Genomic DNA, 22,759 nt, shown 5'->3' on the forward strand with positions numbered 1-22,759 from the left:
AAGTAATGGAGGGCTCTTCATAGGGGGCATCTGGGTTCCACTGATAAGCTGCATGGCATCACCCAGGCATTTAATGGAGCTGAGGAGAACCCAGAACATTCTCCCAGGGTGTGAAGTTGGTGGTTTCAGCTGGTCTACAGCATGACTTAGGTGCCAAGAGTCTCAGGGCCCCACTCAGCAAGCCCAACAGTCTTCACATCTCCAGACATTTTAGCAGACATGCTTTGTAGTTAGTTACCATTCAGTATACGTTTTATCTTTTCAAGTTTTTCTGAAGAGAAGTTGTATGGATTTAGAATTCCTGAGAAAAGTGGCCATGTTCACAGAGGTGTTCTGTAAACTTAAAAACGTTTTAGATTTCTGAAGAGCTGCTCCACGTCAAAAATTATTTCTGTCGGAGTTCCCGTGGTGGCGCAGTGGTTAGCGAATCCGACTAGGAACCATGAGGTTGCAGGTTCGGTCCCTGCCCTTGCTCAGTGGGTTAAGGATCCCGCGTTGCCGTGAGCTGTGGCGTGGGTCGCAGACGCGGCTCGGATCCCGCGTTGCTGTGGCTCTGGCATAGGCTGGTGGCTACAGTTCCGATTAGACACATAGCCTGGGAACTTCCATATGCCGCGGGAGTGGCCCGAGAAATGGCAAAAAGACCAAAAAAAAAATTATTTGTGTCAAATCTGCCCTTTCATTCCTGCCCTGTTCTTCCCCTCACCTCCTTTTTCCCGGGTGGGAAGCGATGAGCTGTTTCGGTCCTGTGCCCCGGAGGCTGGCACGTGCGGGAAGCCCCGCCCTCTTCCTCATCCTGCTTTCTCCTCCTCTAAGAGGCAGTGAAGATCAGTTCTGTCAAAGCTGTGTGGATGCGATGCTTGGAAAGGATCTTTACAAGGCAGGTTGGAGTCCAGGAGGGCTTCATAAATTATTGTAGTAACAGAGCAGACGAGAGAACGGCAACGGCTGGCTGAGCCAATCCCTCACTTCAAGACTGTAGATATTGGCAGGCGCCCTTGGCGGAAGTGTCCAATTGAATCCACATTCCAGCCCCATCCGCCGTCTTCCTCTTACCCTTCCTCGTGTGAGGAACAATACTCTGTTTAAGGAATATTAGACCGAACTCTAAGTTTCCGGCCTTTTGTTTGCTCTGCTACTGTGTTTACCTTAACATGTATGTAAATTTAGCTGGCCTTTTTTTTTTTTTTTTCCCCCTCTCCAGCTGGCTGGAGGTAGCCGGTGATTTGTGGTGATGGTTGGAGAGTTTACGAAGACCAGAGCAGATTTGTCCCTGAGATAGGCAAAGGAGGAGTTGGGTCCTAGAATCGATTATCTGTAATTTCAGGTCAACAATGTGATAGGCTATGTATTTTCCTAACATTCCTAACCCAAGGAATGTAAAAGTAAGGAAAAAAGGGGGGAGACGTCAAGCTGGAGACAGATTGGGTCACACGAGCCTTTAGGTCTGATTTATAGCCATGGTCTTGGTGAAATCACCCAATAGGTAGAGAGTGACCAAGCTCTAGAGAAATTCTCACATTTGGGCCATCAGACTACCTGCTGATTTTTATCAATATGGTAATTAAAAATAGTGATGAGGGAGGTTGAAAATCTTTTCATAGTTTTATCGACTCTTTGTATTTATTTTTCTATAAACTTTGTTCATATGCTCTGCACCATTTTCTATTGAGTGTAGTCCTTTTCTTACTGAATTATTAAAGACTTTTGCATATTAAGGACATTATGCTTTCATCATATGTATTGTAAATCCCCCTAATTTGTCAATTGCCTTTCAACTTAGGGTAAATTTTTTTTCTAAACAGAAGCTTAAAAATTTTGCAGATTGGTATCCAATTTTTTATCATACTGTCTGGATTTGGGGTCTAACGTATATATATCTTACATTTCCTTCTAGCACTTTATTTTCTTTTTTAAAATTAGAGTTGATTTATGATGGTCTGTCAATTTCTGGGTCTGTCAATTTCTGCTGTATAACAAAGTAACCCAGTTCTATATATATATATATATATATATATATACACACACACACACACAAATATATATATATATATACATTCTTTTTTTCACATTATCCTCCATCATGTTCCATCACAAGTGATTAGATAAAGTTCCTTGAGCTATACAGCAGAATCTTGTTGCCAATCCAGCATTTTATTTTCTTAATATTTAATTAAAAATTCATTTGGTGGAAGAAGTAAGGTAGGGATTTAGCTTCCCCATCTCCTCCTTTCCAAAGGCCATTCAATTCAGCAACATTTTGTTCTATTCTTGTTTCCCTGCTGTTTAGAAAGGCAGTCCACATTCTCAGTTCCCAAATATATTTGGGTCCGTTTCTGTACGGGATAGTTTCATTGGTCTGCCTGTTTTCCTCAAGTATTGAATTATTTTAGAAATTGTAAAGAAGACTTAACTTCTGGAATTGGTATTTTCAGTAAATTTAATTAAGAGGATGTGCTATCAAAAAGGAATTGCTTTCAGATCCAAAACAAAATTACCAAATGTAGGTTATGATGGAGGTAATGAAGGAAAGAGAGTCCTACAGAAAATCCAAACAGTGGGTTAGAAGATTAACAGGAGAATTCTGAGGACAGTAAGGAGGTGGAGCTTGTGAGTAAAAATTATATGAGACTTGGAAGAAAACTGCAAGCATATCATACGTATGTACATAGAGCTCTAGAGAGAAGCGCTAGAGACATTGCAGAAGAAAAACTGAGAAAGGAAGGAAGAGAAGCAGTAATCAGAGTGAGACTAGAGATTTTTGGTGACTGGAGAAAGACTCGAATGTTTCGGATCAGGTCTGTTGTTGGCCTGGCATCACTTACTGATTTATACTCCATCCAAGCTTTGGAGTTGGCGCTGGCTGGGGTCCCCTATGACTTGTGTAGTAAATCAAAGGCTGCTTTGGGTTTCCCTTCCTTGGGCTCCTACCACCAGCTCCTGGCTCTGCTGACCATGACCTGCTGCTCAAGGCCAAGTTCTCTTGGCTTCCAGGATGCTGGGTTTCCTGTTTCCCCTTTGCTTCTAGGGACTTTTTTTTCTCTTTCCATCCCTAAGGATTTCTGCCTTTGGCCCTGCCCCTCAAACCTCCCTGTTTTCTCCCTGGTGACCTCAACACTTTCCTGACCTCCTCTCCCTCCATCGAGCCAGGACCCCTCCCCCCACAACCTCAGGAACTCCATGCTGTCACTCTCCTGGGCTATAGTCCTGGCTGTGCTTCTTGCCATCTGCATCGCAGGGTTCCATGGGCCACCTCAAACTCAGCCTGTGTTCCTCACATCAGTGCTTGTGAATGTGGCTCTGCCACCTATGTTGCTGTCCTCACTGGCAGCCCAGCATCCTGCTGGATTCTGCCTTTAACCTCATGTCAAATCTGGTCCCGTCCAAATCTTTTTATTGATGGATCATGACTTCACTCCATCTCCATTGCCTGCTTCCCTGGGTTGGCCTCACTTGGTCCCCTGCCTCAGTTTTCTTCGCCGATCCTTTCTCAAAGTAGAGAGTAAAGTGGGGTAATCCAAAATTTAAGTCAGATCACACCCTTCCTTCACAACTCCCTTTATTTTCCTTTTGCCACTGTAAAAAATGATCATAGGCTTGGTGGTTTAAAGAAACACAAATGTGGGGAGTTCCTGTCCTGGCTCAGGGGAAACAAACCTGACTAGTATCCGTGAGGACACAGGTTTGATCCCTGGCCTCACTCAGTGAGTTAAAGGAGCTGGCGTTGCCATGAGCTGTGGTATAGGTTACAGAAGAGGCTTGGATCTGGCATTGCTGTGGCTGCGGCACAGACTGGCAGCTACAGCTCCGATTTGATCCCTAGCCTGGGAACTTCCATGTGCCACAGGTGCAGACCTAAAAACAAACAAACAAACAAATTTAGGATTTTCTGTTGTGGCTCAGTGGGTTAAGAATCCAACTAGTATCCATGAAGATGCGGGTTCGATTCCTGATCTTGCTCAGAGGGTTTGCCACAGGTGCAAAGTCACGGGTACATGGATCCTGAATTGCTGTGTCTGTGGTGCAGGCTGGCAGCTGCAGCTCCAATTCAACCCCTAGCCCAGGAACTTCTACATGCCACAAGTATGGCCCATAAAATAAAATAAAAATAAAACAACGCAACTTTACCCTCGTACATTCTGGAGGCCAGAAGTCCGACATTGGCCTCAGTGGACCAAAACCAAAGGGCCAGCAGGGCTGCGCTCCCTCCAGAGGCTGTGGCGGGGGAGGATTTCTTCTGCTTGCCTTTCCTGTGTTCCTTGGCTCAGGGTCCCTTTCTCCATCTTTCATCCATAGCGTAGCATCTTCAGATATCTTCTCTGCTGAGATTGTCGGGAACAGAAGCTTCCCTGCCTCTTTTATAAGGACACTTGTGATTACACTAGGATCCATTAGGGAATCTAGGCTAGTCTTCCCATTTCAAGATCCTTAATCACATTTGCAAAGTCCCTGTCACTATAGAAGGTAACATTGACAGGTTCCAGGGATTAGGACCTGGATATCTTTGGGGGCCGTCATTCAGCCTACCACAGCCCCCACTGCACCTCCAAGTTCAAAAGCACACATCATGGGCACCACCCAATGTTGCTAAACTCCTGGGCGCATGCTCCTTCAGCCCGGACCACACTGCTCATCACCTCTGCCAGCTCCATCTCATCACTGAGCTCTGGGTTTAGAGTTCACTTCCTCCAGAAAGCCCCTGGGACCCGCCCAGGTCCGGATTAGGAGCCCTTCCTGTGTGTCTCTGTGGCACCTGCCCGCCTTGGTAGAATTGTCTTTCCTCGCATATCTGCCTCCTCCTAGACCATGTACCTTTGAAGGCAGGGCTGTGCCAGTTTACCTGCTGGTGAATTACTATCTGTAAACGCAAAGCTTTGCTATACCTTAGGCACACGATAAATGAATGAGTAAATTTACACATGCATAGAAGAGATGCTTTAGAAAAATGGGTATTCACTAGTCATGGGTAATTGTCACTTAAGAAGATATGTGCTCTACATTGTTAATCCATTCATCCATTGATTGATACTTGAGTGGCTTTCACCTTTGGGCTATTGTGATTAATGCTGTGAAGAACATGGGTGTGTGACTATCTCTTCAGCATCCTACTTTTAACTCTTTTGGGTATGTACCCAGAAGAGAAATTGCTGGATCATTGGTAGTTCTACTTTAATGTTTTTATTTTTTTTTCATTTTTAAAAGTTTTATTGAAGTGTAGTGATCAACAAGGTGGTGATAATGTCCTGTGTACAACAAAGTGATTCAGTTGTATGTATATACACATCTATTCTTTTTCAGATTCTTTTCCCAAATAGATTTTTAATTTTTTGAGAAATTGCCATACTGGCTTCCCCAGTAGCTGCACCATTTTACCTTCCTATCGGCAGTGCACAAAGGTTTTGATTTCTCTGCATCCTTCCCAACACTTGTCACCTGTCTTTTTTGATGATGGCCATTTTAACAAGCATGAGGTGATATTGTAGTTTTGATTTGCATTTCCGTGATGGTTAGTGATATTAAGTATCAGCAATCAAAAACCTCCCAACAAAGGAAAGTCCAAGACCAGTTGGTTTCACTGATGAATTCTACCAAACATTTTTTTGCCTTTTTAGGGCCACACTCTCAGCAAATGGAAGTTCCCAGGCTAGGGTTGAAACGGAGCTGCAGCTGCCAGTCTGTGCCACAGCCACGCCCGCCAGATCTGTAGCTGCGACCTACAGCAACGCCAGATCCGAGCTGTGTCTGCGACCTACACCACAGTTCACAGCAACATCAGATCCTTAACCTACCAAGGGAGACCAGGGATAGAACCTGCGTTCTCATGAATGCCAGTCAGATTCATTTCCACTGAGCCATAATGGGAACTCCGATCTTCTTTTTTCTTAACAGAGGTATTTATTACTGTAAAATTTCCTCTTAGAAAAGCTTTTGCTCTATCTTATAACTTTGGGTATGTTATGGTTCCATTTTCATTTTTTTTAAGATTTTTTTTTTGGCCACACCCACGGCATATGGAAGTTACTGGGCCAGGGATCAAATCTGAGTCACAGCTCCAACCTATGCCACAGCTACTGCAGCAACAGTGGATCCTTAACCCACTGCGCTGGCCTGGGGATCAGACCCAAGTCACTGCAGAGACAACGCTGGATCCTTAACCCACTCCACCAAGAAGGAATTCTTGTTTCAATATTTTCTTTTTTTGTCTTTTTAGAGCCACACACACAGCACATGGAAGTTCCCAGGCTAGGGGTTGAATCAGAACAGCAGCTGCTGGCCTACACCACAGCTCATGGCAACACCGGATCCTTAATCCACTGATCAAGGCCAGGGATCGAATCTGTGTCCTCATGAATACTAATCGGGTTCATTACTGCTGAGCCGTGACAGGAACTCCATTGTTTCAAGATTTCTTAATTTCCCTTTCTGTGTCTTCTTTGACGTATTTGTTGTTAAGGAGTGTGTTGTTTCATTTCCATGTATTTGTAAATTTTCCAGTTTTTCTCCTGCTATTGATTTCTAATTTCATACTGTTGTGGTTGGGAAAGATACTTGGTATGATTTCAACTTCTCGAATTGCTAAGACTTGTTTTGTGTGTAATTTACTTTGAAATGTATGAAAAATAAGATGAATTATCGAATGGATAAAGGGGCATATAGATGGACAGATGTATGATAAAGTAAGGATAGTAAGTGTTAAGGGGAGACTAGCCATGGGTATATTGCTAATCATTGTCTTATTTCTCCAACTTTTTTGGGAAAATTTTTAGAATAAAATATTTGAAAAAATTTTCTGATAACGCCATTACCAGAGAGTGCTGGCCTTTCATTCACTTATATACTTAGGTACATATGCCAAGAGGTCTCGACTACGGGCAGTTTAGCCCCCAGGGGACACTTAATGTCCAGAGATATTTTTGATTATCATGACTGAGAGTCATGCTGCTAGCATCTCGTGGGTAAAGGCCAAGAATGCTGCTAAACATCCTCCAATGCACAAGACAGGCCCCACAACAAAGAATGACCTGGCCCCAAATGTCAATAGTGCTGATGTTGAGAAATCCTGATACACACATATGTATATATATATATATATATATGTGTGTGTGTGTGTGTGTGTATATATATATATATATCAAACCCGAGTCACCACAGAGACAATGCTGGATCCCTAACCTACTATACCACGAAGAGAATTCTTTGTTTCAAGATTTTTTTTTGGGGGGGGGTCTTTTTTCTAGGGCCACACCCGCAGCATATGGAGGTTCCCAGGATTGGAGCTGTAGCTGCCAGCCTACACCAGAGCCACAGCAACGTGGGATCCGAGCTGCATCTGCGACCTATACCACCTACATGGCAACACCAGATCCTTAACCCATTGAGTGAGGCCAGGGATTGAACCCACAACCTCATTGTTCCTAGTCATATTCGTTAACCACTTAGCCATGACGGGAACTCCTCAAGATTTTTTAATTTCCTTTTTTGTTTCTTCTTTGACTCATTGGATAATATGTATTGGACTCATATATAAAATGTCCATTCAGATAAGTGTACATATACATGCATGTTTATGCTTATATATATTTTATTCTTTTTTTTTTTTTTTGCATTTTAGGACTACACCTCCAGCATATGGAAGTTCCCAGGCTAGGGGTCAAATCAGAGCTGCAGCTGGCAGCCTACACCACAGCTCATGGCAATGCTGTATCCTTAACCCACCGAGCAAAGCAAGGGATGAAACCGGTGTCCTCATGGATTTGTTACCACTGAGCCACAATAGGAACTCACTTACTTACATATATTTTAAACGAAACTGGACTCATAGTTTTGTAACCTGTGTTTTCATGGTATATTGTCATTTTCCCAGGTAATTAAATTGTCTTTGATACTGCATATTTTAATGGTGGTCCTAGATGTAGAGTTGTGATGGATTGCATCTGTTTCTATCTAGGCATTTTTATTTATTATTACTATTTTTTTTAATGGCTGCACTTGTGGCGTATGGAAGTTCCCAGGCTAGGAGTCAAATCAGAACTGCAGCTGCTGGCCTATACCACAGCTATAGCAACACCAGGCCTGAGCTGCATCTTTGACCTACAGTACAGCTCACAGCAATGCCAGATCCTTAACCCACTGAGTGAGGCCAGGGATCAAACCCAAATCCTCATGGATGCTAGTTGGGTTCATAAATCACTGAGCCACAATGGGAATGCCTATCTGGGCATTGGTAGGTCATTTACCAATCTTTCATCTACCTCAGCAGAATCTGAGCCCTACCTATCAGATGAGTCTCTATTCTGTGTAGTGAAGGTCCCTTCAGGGAAGACTCCTGGGTCATCCTTCAAACCATTCTCTGTGGCTGGGGCATTTGTTCTGGGGCTCTGCAAGGATTGTCATCTTCCCATAAGGTGTTTTTCTCAGAGACTGTGGCAAGCAGAGGCAGCAGCCAGTAGTGTGGCATCTCAGTGGCCCTGGGTCAGCATTGGGCTGCTCAAGCTGTGGATCTGGGGCAGGAACACAGAGCCATGTGCTTCCTGCTCCCTGGCTCATGTTCTGCTGCCTTTAACCTCTGTCTTTTCCTTTCAAATATAGGCCTCTCCTGCTGATGAAAAGAAAGAGGAAAAATGGACTACAGTCACCAGACTTCCCTAGTCCCATGTGGACAAGATAAATACATTTCCAAGTAAGATTTTCTCCCCTTGGTGTTGTGTCCCCAGTGGCCAGTCCTGTGTGGATGGAAGCCACTGGCAGAGGAGCTTCCCCCATGCAGGGGGGTTGGGGCTCCTGTGTGAGAAGGAGCAAAGCGACTGAGTGTGAGCAAGGTTGCTCCTCCAGATAAAAACATGCCCCCAGAGCCTGGCCACAGAGAATGACCTTAAGGGGCTCTCCAAGACATGGTACCCTTAGAATTTTCTTCCTGGCTCAATGGTTAACAAACCCAACAAGGATCCATGAGGATGCGAGTTCAATCCCTGGCCCTCTCTCAGTGGGTTAAGGATCTGGCGCTGCCGTGAGCTGTGATGTAGGTCATAGATACACCTCGGATCCAGTGTTGCTGTGGCTGTGGTGTAGATCTGCATCAGTAGCTCCGATTTAACCCCTAGCCTGGGAACTTCTATATGCCGTGGGTGTGGCCCTAAAAGCAAAAAAAAAAAAAAAAAAAAAAGGCATGGCACTCTTAGAGACTCAAAAGAAATGGTGTCCTGGAGGCTTCTATGAGGAGGAGTTGGTGGTGGCTGCTCACTCTCCTGTCTATGGTGTCCCCCAGCGAAGTCCTGGCTGCTGGGGTTCTGGCTACAAAGGGCACAGGTGGCCCCTGAACAAAAGGAGACAGTTTCACTGCTTTATAAGCACTAAAATCTCTTGAACTCAGGTTTTTTTTGCTGATGTGACAGGGCCTGAGCCAAAATGGACTTTTTCAAATTGTAAATTTGCAGATATATTTTTATATTCAGCACCGGGATCTGTACGTAATTATGTTCTCCATCTTTACTAAATGTTTCATTTATTTGAGACCAAATCATTTAAATTCCTTTGGCCAGCTTGGCTATACGTAGACATACAGTTGTGTGAGATGCAGATCGTTCCTATCTCCTCACTGACCAGTTTCTCAAGGGACTTCTACTGACCAGTCATTTTATTTTATTTTTTAATCTTTTTTTTTTAGGGCCACATCCATGGCATATGGAGGTTCCCAGGGTAGGGGTCTAATCAGAGATGTAGCCGCTGGCCTACGCCATAGCCACAGCAACACCAGATCCAAGGTGCATCTGTGACCTACACCATAGCTCACGGCAGCACCGGATCCTTAACCCCCTGAGCAGGGCCAGGGATCGAACCCACATCCTCATGGATACTAGTTAGGTTCGTGACCATTGAGCCATGACAGGAACTCCTGACCAGTCATGTCAAACCCTTATTTTAGATTTATGTGTTCAAAAGTATCAAATGGCTTTGTTTTAGGTTATTTGGAGTGGCATTTTCCACTCCTTCATTTTGGCTTTCATGGTTTAACTTGTCTGGAACTTCTTGGAATGTCCAGCCAGTTTTGACCTCCTGTGTGGCTCCAAATGTCTCCACTGAATGGCTGGATTTAGAGGGGCTGAGCTCCCTCGTCTCTTGCCTGACAAGCGCACCTCAGCCTCCTCGGCTCGCCCCACTCCCAACCCTCTCCCCTTCACTTTCAATGAAACTTGACTGGGGCGTGTCAGTTTAGACAGCTTTCATTCTGGTCACACACAGAGGGTGTGACATTCTCTCTCTTTCACGTTCCATAGAGCTGGGCTCCCAGGGGGGGCCACTTAGAAACCAGTATTTAGAGGTCTTACAAGGTTTTAAAAAAATATTTTTATAAACTAAAAGCACCTCGAATAGAATAAAAAGATAAAAGCATCTAGGAGTTCCTGTTGTGGCACAGGGGGTTATGAACCCAACTAGTATCCATGAGGATTCAGGTTTGATCCACGGCTTCGCTCAGTGGATTAAGGATCCAGTGTTGCCGTGAGCTGTGGTGTAGTTTGCAGATGTGGCTCAAATCTGGTGTTGCTGTGGCTGTGGTGTAGGCCGGCAGCTACAGCTCCAAACTGATCCCTAGCTATGGAACTTACATATGCTGGGGGTGCTACCCTAAAAAGACAAAAAAAGTTCCTGTCATGGCACAGCAGAAACAAATCTAACTAGGAATCTTGAGGTTGTGGGTTCAATCCCTGGCCTCGCTCAGTGGGTTAAGGATCCGGCATTGCCATGAGCTGTGGTGTAGGTCGCAGATATGGCTCGGATCTGACATGGCTGTGGCTGTGGCATAGGCTGGTGGCTACAGCTCTGATTAGACCCCTATGTTGGGAACCTCCATGTGCTTTGGATGCGGCCTTAAAAGACAAAAAGACAAAAGACAAAAAAAAAAAAGATAAAAGCCATTCTACATCTAGAATGGTGTGTTGCCAGGACTCAGAAGGCCCCTCCTGCCCACCTCCAGTCTCCATTCCTAAAGGTGAAGCCACTATCCTGAATTCTAACACCCACATCAAACCTCATGAAAATGGAATCAGACAATATATGCTCTCTTGAAAGAAGCCAGAGCTTCTTTCACTCACCATAATATCTGTGAGATTCATCCATGTTATGTATAGTTCATTCATAGGTTCCCATGCTAGGAGTCTAATCGGAGCTGCAGCCACTGGCCTACGCCACAGCCACAGCAACACCAGATCTGAGCCGCATCTGCAACCTACACCATAGCTCACGGCAACACCGGATCCTTAACCCACTGAGTGAGGCCAGGGATCGAACTCGCGTCCTCATTGATGCTAGTTGGGTTCACTAACCACTGAGCCACGACAGGAACTCCCATACCTGTCCCTTTTAACTTGCTGAAAGCCTAGGAGCTTCTGAGGCTCATACAGGTCTGTAGTGATTATCTTCGCAGTAACTCACAGCATGTGAAGGAGGAAAGGCTGTGGAGAGGCTGGAGAAACCTTGTCTGTGGGCTTTGAAGTGGCTTCGCTTCTGTGTATCTGAGGCTTATTAAGGCCTGTGTATTTAGCGTGGGCTTGGGGAGTGTTGGGAGAGCTGCCAACCTTTGTCAGCAGACCAAACCTGCCTTGGTTTTCTCCTTACATCCAGTCTGTCCTAGGTACTGTTTACTCGTGAGCTTGACCCTGGGGGAAGTTTGTGATGGAAGGTGGGCCAGAACTGTGTGTGTGTGCATGTGTGTGTGTGTGTACACGTGTAGGTAAACACCCAGACTGAGGTAACTCAAGGCCAGGTTAGAGGTGAGAAAAGAGGGAACAGCTGAATTATAAGTGGCTTCGGCTGAGATTATGACGCCTCTTGTATTTTTCCCTTAAGGAATGAACTTCTCTTGCATCTGAAGACCTACAACTTGTACTATGAAGGCCAGAATTTGCAGCTCCGACACCGTGAGGTAAGATTTGTGAGGCTCCTGCCCTGGTGGCCAGCCCAGGCTTTGGCTCCATGTCCTCTGGGTTTGAAGGTCCCTGTCTCTCCTGCTAGAGCGAGTGGCCTCTCCATGTTAGTGATATTGTTGGGAGTCCCTAGTTTTTTGGGAAGAGACCCTGGGCCCAATTTTGTTCTAAAAAGGATGCAATTTTCTGTCCCAGAGACATTCCTCTGCTGTGTGCTGGGCTAGCACCAGCCTCAGAGGGAGAACTCTGCCTGGCTTCCCCCTCCCCGCAAAGGGATGCTTTTATGAAATGGCTCTTTCTGAAGGCTCTCAGGCAGCCTTCCTGCGCCTAGCAGTTCAGGAACCTTACCCAGGCCTCTGTGTTTACACATCTGGGCCCATAACCTCTTGCTGCAGCAACCTGGACAAGTGACATAAGCTTGGGGGATAACTCTTTGCCCTCTCCCACACCTACAGCAGCTTTCCTCAAGTGCCTTCTTGGAAGGCCCTTTGTTGACATCTGTCTGTCCCCCGCCCCCATCCTGAATCTAAGCTTACTCGTCCTGTATCCATTTCTGTAAAGCCCGTTTCAGATAGATGGTGAATTATATAGGAGCTTGGTGGAGTAACTTATACTCTAGTGTTCTTGACTGATAAGAAGGTATGTGTAATACCCTTCTAACTAATGCACATTTTCAGGTTATCAAGCCATGGTGGTTTAGTCCATAGAAACAGATATCAGATGGTAGAATTTCAGCTACTAAGGCAGGCTGGCTGCAGATCGTATGTAGTGGCTTTTTGTATGTTCCTCAAACCACTCCCCTTGGGCAGAGTCCACTTTTGGTTAAATTCTGTCCTACAATTATACGATGTACATTAATGATGCCAGCCTCCACCAACTAGAAGACTATATATATGTAACCCGGGCTTAATAAAGCTCTCTCCTAAAATCCCCAAATGCCTAAAGTTGCTCCACCCCCTTCTGCCTTCTTTTATTATCTACTTCCTCTCCAACGATGGTACTGGGGCCTGTCCTGTTTGCTGAACAGGTGTCATCTTAGGGGCTTGTCCTGAAGATGTGGCCATGGCCCAGGTCTGAGGCCTTGGGCCCTGCCCTTAAAACTTGTGGTCAAAAAGATTTTTCTGAGACTCTAGAAGGAAGGCTTGACCCTTTTAGACATTGTCCTCAAACCTTCTACTAATTAGTGCCTGGACCATTAGCAAGATTTTGGTCCTTAAATAGCTTTTTTCAGGTGTGTCCTATAGATGTTGAAAGGGTTTCATGGTCTCAAGTGAGACCCATTTCTATGGGATAAAACATGCACATGTTTTTAGAAGGGTTTCATATTTAAATTCTTATCAGTCAACAACCTTTGAGTATAAATTTGGAATTCTTGCAGGATTTATTCACCCCTGTTTTTACCCAGCACATTAGCTAATCATTGGCTCTGGGAAGTTCTGCTGTTAAGAAATCTGATTAACACATCATCTCCCAACTCACAAGCATTTGACACTCTATTTAAAGTAACAAATTATCGGAGTTCCTGTCATGGCGCAGTGGTTAACAATTCCGAGTGGGAACCATGAGGTTGTGGGTTCGATCCCTGCCCTTGCTCAGTGGGTTAACGATCCGGCGTTGCCATGAGCTGTGGTGTAGGTTGCAGACACGGCTCGGATCCTGCGTTGCTGTGGCTCTGGCATAGGCCGGTGGCTACAGCTCCGATTCAACCCCTAGCCTGGGAACCTCCATATGCTGCGGGAGCGGCCCAAGAAATAGCAACAACAACAACAACAACAAAAAAGACAAAAGACAAAAAAAAATATATATATATATATATATTTTTTGGGGGGAGTTCCGTTGTGGCTCAGAGGAAATGAATGCAACTAGTGTTCGGGAGGATGCAGCTTCAATCCCTGGCCTCTATCAGTGGGTCGGGATGGGGTGTTGCCGTGAGCTGTGGTGTAGGTGGCAGACACGTCTCGGGTCTCTCATTGCTGTGGCTGTGATGTAGGCTGGCAGCTGCAGCTGCAATTTGACCCCTAGACTGGGAACGTTCATACACCGTGGGTATGGACCTGAAAAGACACACACACAGGAGTTCCTGTCTCGTGGCTCAGTGGTTAACGAGTCCAACCAGGAGCCATGAGGTTGTGGGTTCGATCCCTGGCCTCGCTCAGTGGGTTAAGGATCTGGCGTGGCTGTGAGCTGTGGTGTAGGTCACAGACGTGGCTCGGATCTGGTGTTGCTGTGGCTGTGGCGTAGGCCAGTGGCTGCAGCTCCGATTAGACCCCTAGCCTGGGAACCTCCATATGCTGCAGGTGTGGCCCTAAAAAGATAAAAAAGAAATGAAATAAAATAAAAAGACACACACACACACACAGAAGAAATAGACTTTCTTTAAAGTCATTCATACAAAAACAACAAAACCCACTGTTGTAATTGGCATATGTCTGTGAATTTTGAGGAAACTTTGCACTGACTGCTGAGGTCAGCCTCAGGGCCTCGGGGGTGCTTTATAAGTAGAGAGTCTCTGGAGCTGGGGTGTGACTCTAACTTGGGTGCACCCAGCTGGACACATGAAGAACGTGGTCAGTTGCCACCAATAGCGCAGTACTGGCTCCTTCGGGGCTTTTCTGGATTCACTGCACCAACTTCTTTGTGGCAGGAAGAGGATGAGTTCATTGTGGAGGGGCTGCTGAACATCTCCTGGGGGCTGCGCCGGCCCATCCGTCTGCAGATGCAGGATGACAACGAACGCATTCGACCCCCACCGTCCTCTTCCTCTTGGCACTCCGGCTGTAACCTGGGGGCTCAGGGGTGAGTCAAGACAGATGGGCCTGGGGGTGGGGGAGGGAACCGAGGGTGTGTCTGGGGTTCCGTGTGTTCTCAAGCAGGTAAACACCACCTTCTTCCAGCAAGCCTGGACCCCAGCTCCCATTTCTGCTGCCTCCCTGCTCTGGACTGGGGATAATGAGAAAGGGGCTCCCATTGGTGCGACTGGGCTTCTGTGCCGGTCATTGCAACCACTGAGTGAAAGAGTGTGAAGGGGACGCCACGTCTGAGAGGGGTGCACCAAAGCCAAGTGGGCAGCGGGCCAGCCTCTGCAGAGACCCCGAGTCTCCAAGACCATGGCTAGCCTGACTGGTCTGCAGATTTCTGACAGGATGCCTGATCCCCCAGCCTCCTCCCCACTGGGACCTCTGCTCGGAGAACGACCCCACCCAGAGACATTAAGGGATCAAAGCTTCTGTCCGAAGCCCTCTGGAACTCGGGGGAGCCTGGAAGAGGAAGGAGAAGGTCAGGCCCTGTCTGAGTCAGCCAAGCCAGGCCTGTTTCCCTCAGGCCACACCTGGAATTGGGTGGTGGCCTGGTGTTCTGGGAGGTCCCCCCTTCTGGGTCCCTCTGGAAGACCTGTGAATATTCAGCCTGCCTCTCCCTGTTACCAGAGGAGTAGCTGAAGGCAGCCAGTAAGGCACAGCTTCTTTACTGTCTTCCTGGGACTTCAGTTTTTAGGCTCAAGGGACGACCCTCATCCCATCCTGAAAGTTGCTGATGCTGACTTCCTGGGGCCAAAGTGTGGGTGGAGTGTGCCCACCTCTCAGCCAAAACAACAGGGATGTTTTTCTGCCTTTTTTTTTTTTTTTTTTTTTTTCCTTTTTAGGGCCGCACCTGGGGGATAGGGAAGTTCCCAGGCTAGGGGTTGAATCAGAGCTGCAGCTGGGATCCAAGCTGCTTCTGTGACCTGCACCACAGCTCCTGGCAATGATGGATCCTTAACCCACTGAGTGAGTCCAGGGATGGAACTCATGTCCTCATGGATACTAGTCAGTTCATTACTGCTGAGTCACAATGGGAATTCCTGTTTTTTCTGTTTTAAATGAGAACCATACCCTCTCTGATAGCCGCATTGAACACTGCGAAACTCCAGAGCCAAATCGATGAGAGAAACCTACAGTGTGGCCAAAGCCTGCCCCTGATTTGGTTTCTTTCCAAGGGGATTTAAGGAGGAGAGTTTCTGCCTTTCCCATCAGTGCTGGGGTATCCAGTCCAGGTTCTTTGGTTTCATCTAACTTTGCCAGTTTTATACTCTGATTTGCTTTTGGCACTTTCACTCTATTTGGTTTCAGGTGGGCCAAACCCTTTCCACAGCCTTACACCAACCCTTGGGGTATTACATTCTGTTCCCTGAGATGCTTTTTACAATTCCATTTGACCACATGGCTTTTGGCTGCCTTGCTAAGGGGTCTTTCATGCTGTACATTTGTTTCTTTCCTTTCCCTCTGGCATCAAGCTGGTCTTGGTTGGTTCTTGAAACGGGCAACTACTTTGAGTTTTCAGGAACGATCAATAAAGTTACCCTAGATGCCTGCTATAATAAAAGTGAATGCCTAGACCACTGTGTTAAGAAGGATGCTGGGTCCAGTTTCTGCTTTGGCAATAAAGAGGGCTTCAGAGGAGGGAGTGGCAGTGGCTGCCGTGGGTACCAACAGTCAGCATTCCTCAGGGGCTCTGATCAGTTCCATTTGGGGGCTCGGAACCTCACAAGCTGTAATACAGTGGGCAGTTCTTTCACATTTTCAGTTTTAAATTGTCTTCCCTTAAAAGGATCATCCTTGGACTCTAAGTCCCATCTCTGCTGAGTCCTAATGTTACCAAACCAAACTATGTTCCACTTGCCCACATGCAGTAAAGCCTGTCTACCAACCCCACGTTGTGGTGAAGGAAAGTGCCAAGTTTATCGCAAGGCCAAGTTAACCCTAATGCTCAGAAGACCCTGAATTCTCTGATGGCTTTCGGGGAAGAATTTTTTTTTTTTGTCTTTTCTAGGACCGCACCCACAGCATATGGAAGTTCCCAGGCTAGGGGTCGAATTGGAGCTGCAGCCGCCGGCCTGCACCAGAGCCACAGCAATGCAGGATCTGAGCCACATCTTCAACCTACACCACAGCTCATGGCAATGCCAGATCCCCAACCCAGTGAGCGAGACGAGGGATCAAACCCACAACCTCATGGTTACCAGTCGGGTTCGTTAACCACTGTGTCATGACGGGAACTTGGGGGGCAGGGTGGGGTGAGGGGAAGAATTTTTAAAGGCAAGGGGAGAGAGAGGGTTGCAGGGTGGTGGTGAATGCCCCTCTGGTTAGTTGGCCGTGAGGCGATCAGGTGGTATTTCAGGAGTCAGCATCAGCTGGTCTAGGGTTTACATGCTTGTGGTCAGCACACAGTTAACTTCTTCCACCTGGTGGGGGTTTCAGTATCTGCAAAATAACAGTATGACTCAGGATATTATCTATAGCCCCCTGCTTGACTGTTTTCCTCTGTTTCTGCATTTTCTCACTTGTCTGATTAATTTTTTTTCTTTGGAACTCAAGGAAGGCCTGGAAGGCTAAAGCTTTTTACAAACAAGAGGAGAGGGATACGGGGGTCTGTCCCCAGGAAGCCCCCACAGGGTCTGTTTTGATCCCCCCCCTCCCCGAGTACCTACATTCTTCTCAACATGGGATGATCCTAATTGGTTGAATATGATTCTTGTTTCTGGGAGTTCCCGTCATGTGGCTCAGTGGTTAACGAATCCGACTAGGAACCATGAGGTTAAAGGGTTTGATCCCTGGCATCGCTCAGTGGGTTGACGATCTGGCGTTGCTGTGACCTGTGGTGTAGGTCGCAGATGTGGCTCGGATCCTGTGTTGCTGTGGCTCTGGCGTAGGCCGGTGGCTACAGCTCCGATTAGACCCCTAGCCTGGGAACCTCCATATGCCTCAGATGAGGCCCTAGAAAAGGCAATAAATAAATAAATAAATAAATAAATAAATGATTCTCCTTTCTGGCTAAATCCTTTGTTGATTTGGGGCGTATTTCTCTGAGCTGCTTCCACTGTCCTTTTTGACTTTGAGGAATTATTTTCCCATTATTGGGGCAATACCAGGTCTCAACTCAGGTTGCCTGCTTGTGACCCTTTTTCCAGCAACCCAGAGAACAATGCCATCAGTGCCTCTTCCCAAGCTCTCCTCACTCTCATAGCAGCTGTTCTACTTTCCATTCCTTTTAGATGCCAGAAGCAGTTTCTGAGTTATTCCTCCAACAGACGTGGATCTCAACTAGAATCTTTTCCCGAGAATAAATGGCCATTATTAGGGTTTTCCAAAAAGCTATAGAACTTGTACGTGCTTAGAAACGCAGCGCAGGTATCACACAGGTATTCTTGTTGCTTTCCATCTTGGGCTTGAAGAATTGGGTGCATCTGTTGCTATGGATGCTGGGAAGAAGCATTTTCTCCCTCCAGCTCTCAGCCCAGGAATGGGCTAGCTTCCTGAGACCCTCAGCGCAGCCCCCTCAACGTCCTTCAATACCTGCTGGTGCACAGGCCACATAGTCTCCTTACAGGAGTGAGGTGGGGGCGACTGGGGGCGTTCCTCTGCAGTGGCTGAGCCTTTTCTTTGTTTTCTGCACTCCCCCAGCACCATTCTGAAGCCCCTCACCATGCCCAACATTCAGATCTCAGAGGTGGATGCCCTGCCCGAGAGCGACCAGACGCCGAGCCCCACAGGTACCTTTGGAATGGGGGTGGGGCAGTCCTCCAGTTTGGAGCTGATTATGTGAAGACTGATGTCATGGATGTTACACTTTGTTACTTATTTTTTAAAAACAAAATTCATGTGGTTCAAGATTCAAAACATATTAAAAAAGGGGAGTTCCGTCTTGCCTCAGCAATAATGAACCCGACCCTAGTATTCATGAGGATGTGGGTTCAGTCCCTGGTTTTGCTCAGTGGGTCAGGGATCTGGCATTGCCGTGAGCTGTGGTGTAGATCACAGATGCAGCTCTGATTCCACATGGCTGTGGCTGTGGTGGAGGACTGCAGCTGTAGCTCCAATTCGACCCCTGGTCTGGGAACTTCCATATGCCATGGGTACAGCCCTAAAAAACAAAAACAAACAAACAAAAAACACATTAAAGAGAAAAAATTAAAACGTTCCCATCTTACCCAACCACTGACTTTCCCACCCTAGAAGCAATTTGAAGATATTTTTTGCAAATACAAGCAAATACACACCAGCAAAGCTTTCTGGTTGATGTCATTTCTTTTCTTCCCCTTTTTATACCAGTGGCACCATTTTGCAAATCCTCGTTTCTGTTGGTTTGTCTTGAGGATTGTTCCATACAAATCCATAAAGATTTACAGCTCTGTCTACTTCATTGTATGAAAAATGATAATTTAATCACTCCCTATTAATAAACATTTTAAGTCCTTTCCAGTCTTCAAAACAAGAGGGTAGACAGTGCCGGTGTACATGTGTCATTTCACAAATTTGTCCTTGTCTGTAGGATTCTTTCAAATGGAATTTCTGGATCTGAGGCTGTGTGCCTTTGGAGTTTTGATAGATATTACCCGTTTGCAATATCTTGCAAGTCCTTATATCGTGCGTATTCTGTGCCACACACTGTTGTACGTGCTTTGAATAAATTAACTTATTGAAGCCCTTGCAACAATCTTGTGAGGTGGGAGCTATTATCATCTTCATTTCATGAGGATACTGAAGCACAGAGAGATTAGTGATACATGTTGTCAGCAAGGAAGACACCGTTACCTTCTGGTTCTTCTGGCTGGTCTCACAGGTTAACAGGAAAAGATCCAGCAAAAGTTTAGCAACATGTGCACATGGGCGAGACCCAGGAACACTAAGTACCTCACCGAAACGGCAGAAGACCTCGTCTTAAATACCGTCTTCAGCTAAAGACAAAAGGGGATGTTGAGGGTATTGGTTTGGGACTTCAAAGTGGAATTTCTGTGGTGGTGCAGTAACGAACCCGACTAGTATCCATGAGGATGCAGATTTCCGTCCCTGGCCTCACTCAGTGGGTTAAGGAGACGACGTTGCCGAGAGCTGTGGTGCAGGTCGCAGACGCCGCTCGGATCCTGAGTTGCTGTGGCTGTGATGTAGGCTGGCAGCTGTAGCTCTGATTTGACCCCTAGCCTGGGAACTTCCATATGTTGCACCGGCAGCCCTAAAGAAAAAGTGGGGGTGGGGGGAGGAAGGCAATTCACAGAGATGGAAAAACAAATATTGATAAATGTTTGCTGGGCCAGCAGAGACAATGGGACACCACAGAGACAATGCATTCATTGCCACAGAGACAATGAATGAACTCTGATCTCTAGGCCCCATTCCCTCCACCACACTTAGCCCATATTCTTTGCAGGTATTTCTGGTGGTAGCTCTAGTCCTGTAATAGGCCCTCTAGCCAAATTCTTCAGGCAATTAAGAGGAAAGTCAGAGTTTCTTCCAGAGTCTTTTGGACCTTGATTATGCCAAAGACATTTTGGGGTGGCAGGTTTTGCTTTTCTCCCAAGGTGAAGCTGGGATTTGAACCTGGGAGTCTGGTTCTGAATGTCATCACTATATTGCTTCTCAGTAAGTTATACATCATGTTTCTCCCCAGTGTGGCATACTGTTTTTTATCAAATATATTTGGGGGGGAGTTCCCGTCGTGGCGCAGTGGTTAACACATCTGACTAAGAACCATGAGGTTGTGGGTTCGATCATTGGCCTTGCTCAGGGGGTTAAGGATCCGGCTTTGCTGTGAGCTGTGGTGTAGGTTGCAGACGCGGCTCAGATCCCGTGTTGCTGTGGCTCTGGTGTAGGCCGGCAACTACAGCTCTGATTGGACCCCTAGCCTAGGAACCTCCATATGCCACGGGAGCGGCCCAAGAAATGGCAAAAAAGACAAAAAAAAAAAATATATATATATGTATTTGGGGGGAAGCTGTGGGTGCTGTAGTGTTGGTCAGGAAGAGGGTGCTGTGTGTGCACTGCCGCTTCCCAGGTCCAGGCAGACAGAGCTCCCTTCCCTTCCCTCCCAGACTCCAGGGGCCTCAAGTCTCTGCCGGAAGACACCCCACAGTTGATGCGCACACGTAGTGACGTTGGGGTACGTCGTCGTGGCAACGTGAGGACACCCAGTGACCAGCGGCGAATCAGACGCCACCGCTTCTCCATCAATGGCCATTTCTACAACCACAAGGTAGAGGGGACGGGGACGGGGGTGCAGGGCAGCCCCAGTGGGCAGCCTCTTCCTAGAGAGCTGCCACCTCTGGGTGACAGATACCTGGGAAGCCATTCAGTCTTTGGGTCCTGGGTGGGCTGAGGCTCTGCTGGCTCTGTGCAACATGAGGACTCCAGGAGCCCTCCTAGATGGTGGGAGAGAGGAAACCAGCCCTTGTCAGGACCTCCCCGCCTTGTCCCCCTCCCCGCCCCCCCTTCCCTGGCAAATCTACATGTTACTCTTTCTGCACTATGTGCCTCCAGCTGCTGTGTGGCCTGACTTCTTTGGGAGTTAAGGGCTGCCTGGAACCAGAGCTGCAGCCCTCAGATCAGGCAGTGTCAGCACACTACCCATCCACCCCAGGCTAGTTGAGTCTCCTTCCCTCCTGCTCTTGGGTTTGAATCTGGCCCCAGAAACAAGTGCATCATGGAAGTGTGGTCACAGACCTCCTTGTGTTGAAGTCATAGTGGAAGGGGCTTCGTGCATGGTTTTTGTTTTTATTGAAGAGTGTTGATTTATAATGTGTTAATTTCTACTGAATAGCAAAGTGATTCAGTTATACATTATATATATATAATACATATATTATATACATATACATTCTTCTTTTTAATATCCTTTTCCATTATGGTTTATCACAGGACATTGAATATAGTTCTCTGTGCTGTACAGTAGGATCTTGTTTATCCCCTCAGCTTTATGCATGTTTTATTTGGAGAGAGAGTGCCTCCCTTCTCTGGTCCTCTTTCCCTCCCCAGCCCTGCCACTTGCAAGCTCAGACCCCTCAAGCTTCTTCTGGGGGGTGGGCACCAGCTTCTGACTTAGGCAAAGCCCAGGGTTCATTTGTCGATGTCCAAGTCTGATGCCTCTAGGCTGTTGGGGGCAGGAGGCGCTTAGGCAGCCTAGGTTGGGTACCATTGTCCCTGTCCCTTTACCCCAGGTAACAGGGCCAGGACACCTGGGTTTTAGTGTCCCGTCCTTGTCCTTGTGCCTACACCCACTCTGAGCTGGACCCCTCTATTGACAGACGTCAGTGTTCACACCAGCCTATGGCTCCATTACCAATGTCCGCATCAACAGCACCATGACCACTCCACAGGTCCTGAAGCTGCTGCTCAACAAATTCAAGGCAAGTTCCCTCTGTTGTGTGCTGTGGGGCCCCCAGAGGTGTAGGGGTGGGGGCTATGTTTAGTGAGGGTCGGGGGATGCCAGGCAGAAAGCATTTACACCCCATGATTCTGGTGCCCCTGAAGTCTTCTCAGGTCTGAGAAGCACTGAGCCTCAGGTGCTTTATGGGCCACTTAGGGAAGGACCCTGGGCTTGGGGACTGCTTTAGGGCTCCATGCGCAGACCAACTTCTGGGGAACACAGCTGGAGAACTTACTTTAAAAAATGAGCCTTCGGGAGTTCCCGTCGTGTGCAGTGGTTAACGAATCCGACTAGGAACCATGAGGTTGCGGGTTCGGTCCCTGCCCTTGCTCAGTGGGTTGACGATCTGGCATTGCCGTGAGCTGTGGTATAGGTTGCAGACGCGGCTCGGATCCCGAGTTGCTGTGGCTCTGGCGTAGGCCGGTGGCTACAGCTCCGATTGGACCCCTAGCCTGGGAACCTCCATATGCCATGGGAGCGGCCCAAGAAATAGCAACAACAACAACAACAAAAAAAGACAAAAGACAAAAAAAAAATGAGCCTTTGGGAGTTCCCGCTGTTGTGCAAAGGGATTGGCAGCATCTCTGCAGGGCCAGAACGCAGGTTAGATCCCCAGCTAGCACAGGATCCAGCATTGCTGCAGCTGCAATGTTGGTCCCAACTGC

The 22,759-nt window shown here is 47.1% G+C and overlaps 1 protein-coding gene across 2 annotated transcripts in view; it reads left to right on the forward strand.

Annotated features, from left to right (window-relative positions):
- The window catches only part of RASSF2 (Ras association domain family member 2), a 42,975-nt gene that overhangs the window by 15,229 nt on the left and 4,987 nt on the right, over positions 1 to 22,759 (forward strand). For both annotated transcript variants that reach the window (XM_047771725.1, XM_047771726.1), the window contains exons 2-7: positions 8,590 to 8,680; positions 11,845 to 11,920; positions 14,566 to 14,717; positions 18,359 to 18,447; positions 20,764 to 20,924; positions 21,973 to 22,074. In XM_047771725.1, coding sequence (XP_047627681.1) covers positions 8,622 to 8,680; positions 11,845 to 11,920; positions 14,566 to 14,717; positions 18,359 to 18,447; positions 20,764 to 20,924; positions 21,973 to 22,074 — 639 coding nt within the window. In that variant the 5' untranslated portion in view covers positions 8,590 to 8,621. The remainder of the gene's footprint in view (positions 1 to 8,589; positions 8,681 to 11,844; positions 11,921 to 14,565; positions 14,718 to 18,358; positions 18,448 to 20,763; positions 20,925 to 21,972; positions 22,075 to 22,759) is intronic.

Source organism: Phacochoerus africanus, chromosome 3 (genome assembly GCF_016906955.1).
Source record: "Phacochoerus africanus isolate WHEZ1 chromosome 3, ROS_Pafr_v1, whole genome shotgun sequence".
Classification (NCBI taxonomy): Eukaryota; Metazoa; Chordata; class Mammalia; order Artiodactyla; family Suidae; genus Phacochoerus; species Phacochoerus africanus.